The sequence below is a fragment of the Cyprinus carpio genome, chromosome A8 (genome assembly GCF_018340385.1).
Source record: "Cyprinus carpio isolate SPL01 chromosome A8, ASM1834038v1, whole genome shotgun sequence".
NCBI lineage: Eukaryota > Metazoa > Chordata > Actinopteri > Cypriniformes > Cyprinidae > Cyprinus > Cyprinus carpio.
The window spans coordinates 1,016,172-1,029,625 of record NC_056579.1 but is presented as its reverse complement, the minus strand read 5'-3'; the positions used below and the strand labels follow the sequence as shown (position 1 = coordinate 1,029,625).

At 36.6% G+C, this 13,454-nt stretch overlaps 1 protein-coding gene across 8 annotated transcripts; it reads left to right on the top strand.

The window, feature by feature from the left end:
* The first annotated feature begins 212 nt into the window (after positions 1 to 212).
* Positions 213 to 12,879, top strand: LOC109053888 (dual specificity protein phosphatase CDC14B-like). 8 transcript variants are annotated; one of them, XM_042761543.1, is made up of 16 exons: positions 213 to 482; positions 1,459 to 1,549; positions 1,894 to 1,969; positions 2,087 to 2,179; positions 2,386 to 2,462; positions 2,631 to 2,697; positions 2,772 to 2,834; positions 2,923 to 3,010; positions 3,092 to 3,322; positions 4,815 to 4,953; positions 5,047 to 5,215; positions 5,344 to 5,441; positions 10,199 to 10,246; positions 10,988 to 11,041; positions 11,135 to 11,324; positions 12,295 to 12,879. In XM_042761543.1, exons 1-16 carry the CDS (start codon positions 380 to 382, stop codon positions 12,295 to 12,297), a joined length of 1,590 nt encoding a protein of 529 aa, XP_042617477.1. In that variant the 5' UTR covers positions 213 to 379; the 3' UTR covers positions 12,298 to 12,879. The 8 variants fall into 8 exon arrangements, 7 of the variants coding, with proteins under 7 accessions (XP_042617477.1, XP_042617475.1, XP_042617479.1 ...); XM_042761545.1 differs by lacking the exon at positions 11,135 to 11,324 and adding an exon at positions 12,078 to 12,143 and having other exon boundaries at positions 214 to 482; XM_042761541.1 differs by lacking the exon at positions 12,295 to 12,879 and having other exon boundaries at positions 11,135 to 11,636.
* The last annotated feature ends 575 nt before the right edge of the window (positions 12,880 to 13,454 follow it).

Sequence of the window (13,454 nt, the reverse complement as noted above, 5' to 3'; positions counted from 1 at the left end):
AGATTTTACATTTTGATTGAAAAATTAGTCTTATATTTTTTTTTTATTATTACAGGAGGAAGTAAATATTTCAATGCCATCAAATATTAACTCTGGAAGTATCCTTTGATTGCTTCCAAAAATGAGAGGATATTTTATTAAGCGTCTCAACTTGTCGGTGCCCGGATGTTGGGCAGCGGGATGGTGGCGCAGTGACGTCACTCACAAGGCTTTTAGAAACTTGCCTTGCCTACGTCACTGGCAGGACAACTGGCTTCAAACACACTTTGGTCTGCAGCGCATGGAGCCGTTAGGAGCCGGACCACGCAAACCAAAGCGCAAATGCTTCTTCCATCGCGCGTTCGCGTTTGAAACGCCATCTTTACACGCGTAGGGAGGCATGAAGCGCAAGAGCGAGCGACGGAGCGAGTCGAGGAAAAGACTCCGCGCGTCTCTGAGGGAGCAGACGGAGTCCAAGAGCGATATTTACCTTCGTATCACAGGTAAACAAACTACAGACGCGTCCGGAACGGTCTGAAAGGGTTAAACCGCCGCTGAGGTCGTCAAGTCCTGTCGTTCAAATCCTGTCAGGGGTGTGTTTGGCGGTTACAGCACGAGATGGTCGTTTTAACACGAAACATGAGATCACATCACAAACTAAGTGCTGTTTATGCAGAGATTAGCGTTGATTATATGTCAATGACTCTCTAATAGTGTCTGTGTAACGTTAGAGACGGAACGAGCTGCTCGGCTCACCGCGAATGTGGATCAAAGCTTTCAGTCAGAGATACGTGAGATTCTATTGGCCAGTCGACTCTTCTCTCTTAGCAACGGCTTGGGCAGCGTGCCAATTAAAATCGAACGCTGCCTGCTGCTCAATTTAAATTCTGGAGGGAGGAGCTTCGTGTGATTGACGTGTCAGCGGTGCGGCTGTGAGCCAATCAGGCGACGGGAAATGGTTTAACGTCGCGTTGGATTTTAAACTGAACTTTACTCAGACTTCAGGCGAGAGGGAGAGCGCTCGCGGAGCGTTGGGTTGTTTTTTTTTTTTTTTATGATTTGTGTTTTTTTTTTTTTTTTTATGTGTTTTATGTTTTTTTTTATTTTGAAGCATTTTGCATCGTTTCTTGAAGTGTCGACCTAAATTAGACCGTTTTGTTTGCATTTGTAAATGTGTGTTGGATTTATTATTATTGGCTTATTGTTAAACTAAAACAAAATTAAATAATGCTCCGGAACAACGTTACAATAGAAACGTGTGCTCTGTCAGACTGCGTCGAGTTCATTAAAGGTGAGGCTCATATCGCTTTGTTTGTTTGTTTTTCTTAATAGTGCACATATTTTGTCGTCTCACGGTTTGTCTGAGAACTCACTTCCGGTACGCGGATTCAAACCAGTGCACTCCTACGTGTTTACTTTAACAGACTGCATGACATCTGTGAGAGATTGCGGTATAGTGTGGCTTCTTGTGTCTTTCAGATCAGCTGTATTTCGCTCTTCTTCATCAGAAGCTGAAGAGCAGTCCTGACAGACACTGTTTCTGCATCGATGAAGAGCTTTCCTATGAGAAGTGAGAGTGCCATTATCCATTATTTCTAAAATACTGTTGAATGGCTCGTGATTAGGGATGGTGTTCAATTCAATAAACACTATAAAGTGTCCAGATGAACACTTACTGGACTGAAGCAGCTCAGCTTTACTTGATTCTCCATCAATCATGTTTTAGAGTCTCAAATCTGATCATCAGGATCTTTTGAGGGATCAAACACACATGCACTTTTTGCATATTTTGTCTACAGATTCAATATTAAGTGTTTTTTCCCTGTATAGCAGCCTGTTAGTTATACATATGGTTTCTATGGATCGTACCAGACCTTTATCAGTGACCTCTTTGATTTTTTTATATTTGAACAGCTTCTATGCGGACTTCGGCCCGCTCAACCTGGCCATGTTTTATCGCTTCTGTTGCAAACTCAACAAGAAGCTGAAGGTAATGACACTTCATTAAGCTGTTCAATTAAACAGTCTTTATATGCAAGCATGCAAGTGTTGTTGTAATTGCATTGCATTGGAATGTTTGTAAATTTGTGCTTTTCTAATTAAACAGTCTTGTGCTCTTGCAAAGAAGACAATTGTGTTTTATACCTGTGGTGACCGAAAGAAACAAGCCAATGCTGCGTATTTGATCGGCTCTTATGCTGTAAGTTAGCCCTGTCCAGCTTTATATTTACCGTTCATTTAGCCTAAAGACTTCACTTTCATGAAAGTGCAACCTGATGAAATGTTCTACATTTTTTTTTTTTTTTTTTTTTTTTTTTATGATTTAACAGGTGCATGCAAGGAAAACATTGCTTGTTTTTTGTTTTTATATTTAGATGTGGAAAAGTCACTTTTGTCCTCTTTTAGGTAATGCATCTACAGAAAACGCCAGAAGAAGCGTACAGCCTTCTGGTTTCCCAAAATGGATCTTACCTTCCGTTTCGGTACCTGAAATTTATCACCTTCGTTATTTAAGAACATGCATTTCAAGTTTTGGGCCTCAGGGAAAATACTAAATGTATTTAAATCAGTAGTAACCGTGAATCTTATTTCTTTGGTTAATTTCTAGATATCTGTTCATCATTGACTTAATTTTTCATTACGGTCAACAGAGACGCATCTTTTGGAGCTTGCATGTACAATCTGAGTATCCTTGACTGTCTGCGGGCCGTTCACAAGGTAATCCGGACTCCCTCTGAAGCTTCATCAGGAGTGTTTGCTGATTCCTGCTGATCGCATGTTGTGTGTTTCAGGCTCTCCAGTTTGGCTGGCTGGATTTCTCAAAGTTCAATGTGGAGGAATATGAACATTATGAGGTGAGTTTCTGCTGATGTAGAATCAATAAAGTTTAAAGAGTTTAGCCACACACAGACAGACATGATGCTGCTTTATTATTTTTTCCAGCGGGCAGAAAATGGAGATTTCAACTGGATAATTCCAGGAAAGTTTTTGGCTTTTAGCGGCCCTCATCCAAATAGTAAAATTGAGAATGGTGCGTATGGATTGGCTTGATCTCCCTTTATACTAATGCTTTAAAATAAAAACGGGAATCATATACTTGTTTTTCCATCAGGATACCCTCTTCATGCCCCTGAAGCGTATTTCCCCTACTTCAGGAAGCACAACGTCACCACCATCATCCGGCTCAACAAGAAGATGTACGACGCCAAGCGTTTCACAGACATGGGCTTCAAGCACCATGACCTGTTCTTTGTAGACGGCAGTACGCCCAACGATGCCATCATCACCAAATTCCTGAACATCTGCGAGAATGCAGACGGAGCCATTGCGGTCCACTGCAAAGGTTCGCGTTTTTCGAGCTTAATGGGACAGTTCACCCAAAAATTTAAATTAGCCCATAATTTACTCACCCTCAAGCCATTATGGGTGTATATGACTTTCTTCTTTCAGACGGATACAATCGGAGTTAAATCTAAAAATGTCCTGGCTCTTCCAAGCTTCATAATGGCAGTGAATGGGTGTTATTTTTCAATAGTCCAAAAGAAGTCCAATAAAGTGCATCCATCCATCATAAAAAGTGCCTCACACGGCTCCGGTGGGCGAATAAAGGCGTGTAGCGAGTTTGTATGAATTATATCCATATTTAAAAATGTATAAATCTCTAGCTTCCACGAACTGTTGTACGGGTGTTTATATTTAAGCGGATGACGTGGGACAGATTTGAAAACATAACTGCTATAGTGTCGCGAAATTTAGTTTTAAAGGAGTAGTTCACTTCCAGAATGAAAATTCTGTCGTCATTTACTCACCCCCCACTTGTTCCAAGCCTGTATGAGTTTCTTTCTTCTTTTGAACACAAATGAAGATACTTTGAAAAATGTTAGTATCCGAACAGCTGATGGGCACCATTGACTTCCATAGTAGGGAAAAAAAATCATGGTGCCCATCAACTGTTCAGATACTAACATTTTTCAAAATCTCGTCTTTTCATTCTGAAAGTGAACTACTCCTTTAACTACTCCAGTTTTTCTGGCGAGAGTGTAGTTGATTAAAACTCAAATCAATGACTTATTTATAAAGAAAGCGCTTATTTGAAAGTACAGCACTGACTTTGTAGCATACGTTTGACTGAAAAGTTTGCTTTTGTGTATATTTCCTATTATATAAGCCTCTTATACTTGAGCTGAGCTGAGTGACATTATTGAGTACGCTGCGGTTTCATTCGCAGAACTTGCCAAATCCAAACTTTGCATACTTGGTATTGAGAAACGGCTACTGTCTTTATGAATCGAGTCACTGAATCATTGACTCGATTCATTCAGTAACGAATCCCCGCTATGTTGATCAGAGATGCTAAAAAGTTCTGCTGTGGCTTTGATTGGAACTATTTTCATTTGCAAAATTATGCAAAAACAGACAATGTTGACAATATTGTGTCTAAAATGTAACCGTATTCTTGTTTATTGAATTGCTTTATTAAATTAGTATAACATTTTCATTCATGCAGATATTGAAGAAAAACACACTTTTTGTGCTCGTATCTTGAATTTTAGGCTCATGTAACTGCATTCTAATAGACTCATGTTCATCAGACACTGCATCAGTGGAAGATGACGGACAGGTCTGGACGGGGCACTGCATTAAAAGCATTAATTATTACAACACGTTAAATTAACAGCCCTACTTTAAACCTATTCTGCACAAATCCCCATATAATGGTTGCATTCATTTTATTGCACGATTCAGCAAGTCCATCTCGGTTCATCAGTGGATCTGAGTCTTCTTGGTTCAGTTCCATTAGAAATATTAACAGGCAAAACCACGGTGTGTTTCAGCCGGACTGGGCCGAACGGGGACACTGATTGGCTGTTATATGATGAAACAATTCAGACTGACGGCAGCTGAAGCCATCGCATGGATCAGGATCTGCAGACCCGGTTCGATCATCGGACCTCAGCAGAACTTCATCGACGAGTGAGTCTTTGATCCAAAGCAATGGATCTGTGTACCAGTCTGCATGGGATTTTCTGCTCTTCGTATTAATGTATACATGTCTTAATGTAACAGAAAGCAGGCGAGTCTGTGGGCAGAAGGGGATTTGTACCGGCAAAAAATAAATGAGCAGGAAAACGGCTCGAGTAAAACACTAGTGGCTGGAATCCTATCAGGAGTGGAAGATATTTCCATTAATGGTACAAACAAGAACATTTCACAGAGAAAAACAGTCTCTGAGATGGTGAGTTAATCTATTTATTCTGGAACATCCCATGGACATGAAAAGATCAACGTGCAAAACAGCTGTTTTTGTTTTTACGTGGCGTAGCTCGAGTGATTGTTAACCAGGTTGTGTTTTTCATTGGTTAGCACTCTGAGGAAGAGGAGTGCGGAGGACTCACACAAGGCGACAAATTGAGAGCTCTGAAGAGTAAGAGGCAGTCCAGAGCATCCACGGGTTCAATATCGTAAGTTCTTCTCCATTATGCCACTCTTCTGTCCATCCTTATACATGTAGCCATCGAGACCAGACGGTACAAGTCCACTGGTGCAGAAGAAATCTGATCGACCCTTCAGTATGGTCCATGATTGATTTCAATACAAAGACATGTTTTCATCATGTGTTTTTTTTTTTTTTATTATGATTTCAGAAAAATGCATACTAGCCTATATTTCAAATTCCAAAGTTTACATAGTAATTTATTAGACTTGTGATCTTTGATTGTTGCTTTATTGCTATAATGAATGCATGCGAACTGCATTTGAAACCTTGATTTAATAATTTAAGCCTGACATATAAAATAGTTTTTTTGAATGGAGCAGTTACCATTAGACAGATATTGAAAAAAGTATCATATTTGATCCATCAGGCTTTTATGGCTCATATAATCTGATACAACGAGAATATGGAGGAAAAACAGCCCAGTTTTATTAAAAAACTTAAACTGAGCAATGATGTTAGTTTTTTTTAGATGTTCAAATTTTTTTTTTGTGATTATGATGATTTTGATGTGATTAAATGAGATCTTTATAACAGTACAGCAGACACTGACATAAAATGATCTAAATATCAGTCTGTGCTCTATATCTGCAGTAATGTGTCTCAGTGAGATGAGATGTAAATGATCCAAACATATAATGCAGTGATTGAGAGATGAAGAAATAAAAGGCTCCTCAGAAGATGTGAGATGTTCTGGAGGCTTGTGAAGATCATTCCTCCACTGAGGAACAGTGAAAGTAAAGCTTCTGAAACAAACGCTCCTCAAAAGATCCTGATGATCAGATTTGAGACTCTAAAACATGATTGATGGATAATCAAGTAAAGCTGAGCTGCTTCAGTCCAGTAAGAGTTCATCTGGAAATACTACTGCAGTTATTCTGACCTTTACTTGATCAAAATCACTCAAGATTGGACTGGACATTTTGACAATTACACTAAAAAACTATTAATCAGAGACAGAAGGTATAAAGTCGATTGAGTGTGACGGCAAAGTTTTGATCTTATTGATCATTTAGAGGTCTAGTAGCTCATTTAGCAGCTTTATAGAGTTAAGAACCAAATCCACCAGCATAAGAGCGCCATTTAAAATACACATTACAATCTGCACCCCAGTGGACGTGTACAGTATGGAGAGAGTAGCACGTTAGACACCCATCCAGTCGGATCTCATGCATATGTAGTGGTTTTCTCATGATGATGGATGTTTAAGTGTGTGCATGACATGTTAGACTAACTTTATGATTTTGAAGGATGTTTATTTGTTGTTAATGATTTTGAAGAATAGGTGTTAGTGTTAATGATGGTTTTGTCGAGAGGAGGGAGAATGGTAGTAAAGTGCTGCAGTTTGCTGGGCTCGCTGTGGCCCGGCTGTTGTGTGCCGTTGAAATGGTAGCAGAATGACGGGGCGTGAGAGACACCCGTCAGGTAAGTCCTGTGACGCCATCACCACACCGCATAATGAATGTGAGGCTGCCGCAGCTCTTCATTTCATCTCATGTCTCATTCTCGTTCGCTGAGAACCAGCGTTTTCAAAGCCAAGACTCTTTTTGGAAAGTATGTTTATTATAAATGTGTTTTTCCATTCAGATTCATGTAGAAATCTTCCTTGCATGTCCTGAAAAACTAACATTTTCATTCATTTTTGTGTAACAAACATGCATGAAAGCATCTCACAAAGTCTTTGCTTTGCATGGTGTTGTTTGATGATGAATGTGCTTGATTTGTCTCATGCATGAAGTGTATGAACTGCTTTGTGTTGTTGTAACACACTGTGGTCATTTTGCTTTGATCGTCTTTTTCGTTTGCACTGCGGACTGGATCTGATCTCAGACGGCGAATATAGATTCAGTTTACAATTGGAAACCATTTCTATCTAGTTAGCTTGAGCTTTGTAATATTAAAGTGCTTATAAAAGAGCGCTTACTCCCTTTGTTGCACTATTACGGCATGAAAAAAAAAAACTGAAAAAGATCCTCAATCCCTCAAAACGCATCAGGTTCGTTTTGACCTGGAAGAGATTACAGAAAATGTTAAAAAAAAAAAAAAAAAAGCATGGTTTTTAGTATATGAACAAAACTTTGCAAATGCTTCAAGACCCTGTTCGGGTCATTTTTGACCCGGTTGTGTATGGAGTCCCATTTGGTGTCAAAAAAACTTTTTGCAATATTACTTATGAAGTTATATTGGCATCAGAAAACTTTTGTAAAATATATTTGGCCCTTTCCCCATATCTCACACACATTTGGGTTTAATTTTGTTGAAAAACATGAATATGTAAGCCCGTTGATGAACAATTGCGTCAAGAAAAATTTATGACTTTTTCATCTGATAGTGAAAGTTTATGCTGAAAGTAGTGGGGGAGTAGTATGGTGGAAAAAAAATATTTTTTATTTTTTTTTTTTTTTTTTAGGTGAATATGTAGGTTTCTTAAATTTGGACTTTTTTTTAACAATCATGAGTTATAAATTCAAATGAATTTAATTAAATTAGATTCATATTAATTCCAGTGGTGTTAATACTGATAATTCTCAGATTATAGGTTCTTATAGATTTCATACAATGATATATTAAAATAAAATTTCTAATCTATATTGGAAAAAAATATATGTAGCGTAGTTTTTTTTTTTTTTTTTTTTTTTTTGGTTCTTGTGTAATTTGACATTTTGAAGAATTTCTCAATATATTAATTAAAAAGGGATAAATGCGTTGGTGACATTACTTTTTTTTTTCACATTCACTCATTAATGAGAAGTTGCTGATGAGATACAATATGGTTTTAACTGAAAAATGTTAAGTTATGACTGTTTTATAAAAAAATAAAGATTCTTCGAGTCCAAACAGACTGGGAATGTGAAATACTATTCAGATTTTGAGGGTTAAAGCACATGATCAGGATTCATGCTGTAATCTCAGTGTGAACGGGCAGAAGTGGAGTGAATGCAGTTTTACACGCACTACAGATCCATCCAGTGTGCAGCGGGAAAAGACTCCTGTCTGTCTTCCTTCCTTGTTTTTGTTCTGAATTTCGCCCCTGTGTCTAGACGGCCGCTAGCCATGCTGCTCTCTGCACTCTGTAGCGTTGTCTTCTGCTGGATGTTGTTTGGCTTCCCTTTCGTCCATTACTGTATAGACGGGGTGGGATTGTAAATGCTTTCTCTTAAACCCGTCTCTGGACTGGAACGCTGTAAGTGTCTCGACAGATCATTCCTTTCTTCCTGACAGCCATCAATCTGAGATCAAGCATCGATTGATTCGTTTTGGTTTGATTTCAGGAAAGATGCACTCTATTTACAGCATGATGTTTATTACCACAAAATAATTATTAGACTTGTGATCTTTGATTGTTGCTTTATTGCTATAATGAATGCATGCATTTTCAAAACAAAAAAAGCCATAAAACGGCCTGAGTTTCAGTAAAGAACTTGAAATATAGAAGTAAATGTGGTCTTGTAGTTGAAGGCTTTAAAACCAGAAATGTCAGACTCCTGTTTTTATGAAAGCACTTGAATTATTCTATTCTAAATGCATGTGTGTGTGTGTATATATATATTATTATATTATACACACATAATTATATATAATTATATATAATTATATAATTTTTTTTTTTATTATTATTTATTTATTTAGTGATTTTTTTTTTTTTTTTTTTTTTTTTTTTTGGTAACACAAGGTTCCATTTGTAAACATTAGTTAACATGCACAAACAATGAAAAATATTTGATTTTAATACTTAAAATTTTAATACTTTATTGTAATGTAATCTCAACATTTATTAAAACATTAGTAAAATCAAAGGTAGTGTTTGTTAACATTAATGCACTGTGGACTAAGAAAAACTGATAACTACTGTAAAAACACATTGCTCATTATTAGTTCATCATTAGTTCACTAATGAGACCTTATTGTGAAATATTTGCATAATATAAATTTATATAATTACATGTATAGCAAGGTTAGTGAATCCCACTTTAATCTGTTAACATGTAATCTTTACATTTTGTGACTGTGCTTTTGAATTTTTTTTTTTTTTTTTGAGTCAATCATTTCCTGTGGTAATGAACATTATGACTCACATGCTGCTGTTAATAGATCTTAACATGTATTAAACCCAGAATATTACTGTGCTCCTTTCTAAAACCCTTCACTTCAGTTACCAGGCTAAACATAATGGGACCTGATGTTTTTCTGTTTGTCTGTGCATTAACTGCATTTTGCTGAAGCCCTTGTGAATGTGTCATAAATCATGCACTGATCATTGTATTTTTCCTCTTTCAGCATTAATGTTGAGCTGCAGGTTTAATAATCTCCATTATCTATGCTTACTTTATCACACCGCATTGTACACAATCACATTATTCATTCAGTAAACATAAGACCAGTGTCACACACGTTACATATCTGGGTCGTGTTTGATGTATGTACATGTATGTGCTGTAAGAGGAGGATCTGGTTCCTCTCAAGGTTTTTCTAATGGTCTTATGGAGTTCTTCTCCTTCGTGTAGCTCATTTGAGGCTTCAAAGGATGATTTTGAATCAAATGCTACATGTATGAACATACGTGACGATAATATCATGTGTAACGGGAGGGGTGTGGAATCTCTCTCCGCATGCGTGACGCTCTGTCTGTGCATCAGAGAACCCAATGCATCAAATCTCCATCCTTTTTTTAGTCATTTTGTTTGTTTTCATCACACTGAACTTCTGTTTCTTCTTTACCTGCAGGTTAGAAGAGAATACTATTCACACCAAATCAACACCAAATTCATTAAGGTAACATTTCTTCTTTATTTAAATAAGATTGTGTTATATCCTTGTTTAAAAGATTGAAATTTAGTGAATCTATCTATCTAGCAACAATCTAGCAACTAGCCAAACCAACCTAGCAACCGCATAGCAACCACCCTGGGGACCTAGCAACCACCCGGAATACCTTAGCAACCGCATGGCAACACCCTGGCAACCACCCAGAACACCCACACAAAAGACCTTAGCATCTAACTATCATCTATAAAATTTCTATGGATCTATACTATTGTTTATTCAAACTTCAACTGAAAACCTTCAAACTACAAGCTTTTAAACCACTTCAAATAGGCTTTCTCAAGCCAACTTCAAAGTTTGTTCACAAACTTGTCTAGTTGTTGTTATTATTACTATTATTATTATTTAGTTATCTATCTATCTATCTATCTATATATATCTATATTATATATATATATTTATGTATTTATTTTTTTTTTTATATATACACATAGTATCACACACACACACAAATGATAATTATATATCTTGGATTTGTTTACTTCATTTTTTATGCAAATTTCTACAGCAGCATCAGTAACTGAAAGCTTTTGCTTTGTGTGATGCTGTAAATCTAAACATTTCTGAATTCTGTTCTATTGTTTTTGTCATATTTCTTTTTAACAGATTTATTCTGCAGTTGCGTGTTCAGGGTTGTAAATCTATCAACTGTATGTCTGTCATATAATCTGTAAAATATCTTCCATGTAGCTCAGATAAAAGGAAAAGAACTCGGGCCTCCCTTGGATCCAGCAGGACCAGTAGGTTAGTATTTCACTGAGTTTTTAAGCCTTTTGCGTTAAAGCGACTTGAGTAAGTCTGACGTTCATATTCACGGCTGATGTTTTCCTTTCACAGCCCTTTACATTCAAGACTCGCTAAATCTTTAGGCAGCTTGCACGTAACAGCCTGTGAAAAGGATCAGGTGTTTTCTGGCTCAGTGGCCAACAATAATTTCATCAAGCAGTCAAACTTAAAGCACTTAAGCCCAGTGAACAGTCAGCCGCACGCGGCCCAGAGATCACTGCAGCTCTATGGCCTCGGCTCAGTAAGTGTACAGCGGCCCTCGTGACCCGGGCTCTTACGCCCAACCGTCCCGTCTTCAGCTTTCCTGCATGACTCTGACGGGCAGACAAGCCTCTCTGGTCTTCGCTTGCACACTGTCCTCTGCTGATGGATGATTCACGTTAAATGACTCTTACAAGATCCCAAGCACATGACTCAGAGTCGTTTACACCTGGTTGTAACGTGCGTCTTATGCATCATCTGTGATCAGATTTATGCATGATATATTAAGCCTTAAAAAATTGCAAGGTTTAGGTTTGGAATAATTACCATTTTAAAGATTTTATGCTTACAAAGGCTGTATTTATTTAAAAAAAAAAAAAAAAAAAAACAGAAAATTGTGACGTTAGAATTTGAAATAACTGTTTTCTGTGTGAATATCTGTTAAACTGTAATTTATTTCTGTGATGCGCAGCTGTATTTTCATCATCAAGTAATGATGCTGAAAATACAGCTGCGCATCACAGAAATAAATTAGTTTAACACATATTCAAATAGAAAACAGCTGTTTTAAATTCTAATAATATTTCACAATTTTTACTGTATTTTTATCAAATAAATGCAGATTGTTCAAAAACATTACAAATATATTGTTCATTGCCTGAGATGTGTGGATACCAGCTGTAAACGGGCCTCTATTTTGAAACAGTAACAGGATCAGAGATTAGTTTCGTCTTTCTTCAAATTTTTAACGGGTTTTTATCTTTTCACCGCTTGCCAACTTTACCTGTAATAGACGATCTCTGTCCCGAAGAAGGAAAGTGCTTCACACAATGCCTTCGGTGCGCTTTCAGAGACCATGGTATCAGTTTCCTCCTTTAACTTCCTTAACTACCTGCTTTGTAATTATAAAGCGTTTCTCAGCATCTGTCTGAATTTAGAGCATGTGCATGACTGCTGCTCGTCATTCTGCTGATGTAAGTTTGGTCCGTAATGCATTTCTTATTTTACAGTAACTCCATCTCCAAAGCTCGAGTTCCTCTCCTCCGCTGAAACCCGCAGAGGATCCAGTCAAGAACAACATCTCTGCTCTGATTTCACTCGAGCGTTACTCCTTGTCTAAGCGATCTACTATAAACCATATTCAAACTGTGTTTACTGAGAAATCAGCAGATGTTAACCATTTTTATTTTGATCAAGAGAATGCAATGAGTTTATTTTTAAGCATCTGTGAAGTTTGACTTTTTATGCCATTGTAAACATCATGAGTGTTGGAAGCTGCCTTTGCCATTATGCATTGTTACTAAACCTGTAATATTGTGTTTTTTAATACTGTAGTTAGTACTTTATTAATACTTACAGAAGTGTGACAGACTGTAAATAACCCAATGTGAATCATATTGTGCTAATCGTGACTGAAAGCTGTATATAGGCTGGAGTTTGATAGACTAAAAGAACTGTTTGTTTTTTTTTTTTTTTTACTGTAAATAATGCATACCTTTATTTTGATGATCAAATTTAAATCATGATTATTTCACATATAATAGGAAAGGATTTGAGTCATATCCCTTTTAATAAATCCTTTCTGCTATTGCAAATGTGGTTCTTTAATGAACATTGTATGTTTCTATGTATTCTCTCTCTTAACAGCACTTGCTTTTGGACCCACTGATTTCTAGATAAATATGAGGGATATTATAGTTAACTAAAACTTAAAAAAAAAAAAAAAAAAAAAAGTTACTTACCTGAAATAAAATGTTGTTTTATTTCAGATAGTTGCCAAGACAACATTGTTTTCCATTTATTTTTTACTTAAATAGTATTATATTTGTAATATTATACTAAATTAAAATAAAACTGAAATAAATGAAAACAATATAGACATAAAAAATGACAAGCTAAAAATAACTGATTCATAATATCAATAAAACAATAGTGTTTCAAAACAAAATTAATTTTACTCAAAACGGTAGATATAATTGTTCAGGTTAAACTCAGATCTGATAATATTATTTTACTAGAAATTGCTTCGTTATGACTGCAATCTCTAAAATAATGATTAAAAATCCTTTTCCAGTAAACACTAATGTAAAAGGCACTTTAGAGTTTTAGGACACTTGTTTATAGTTTAAAAATAGTCTAAAACTGCTGGTGTTTGCAGATCTTATAGCAA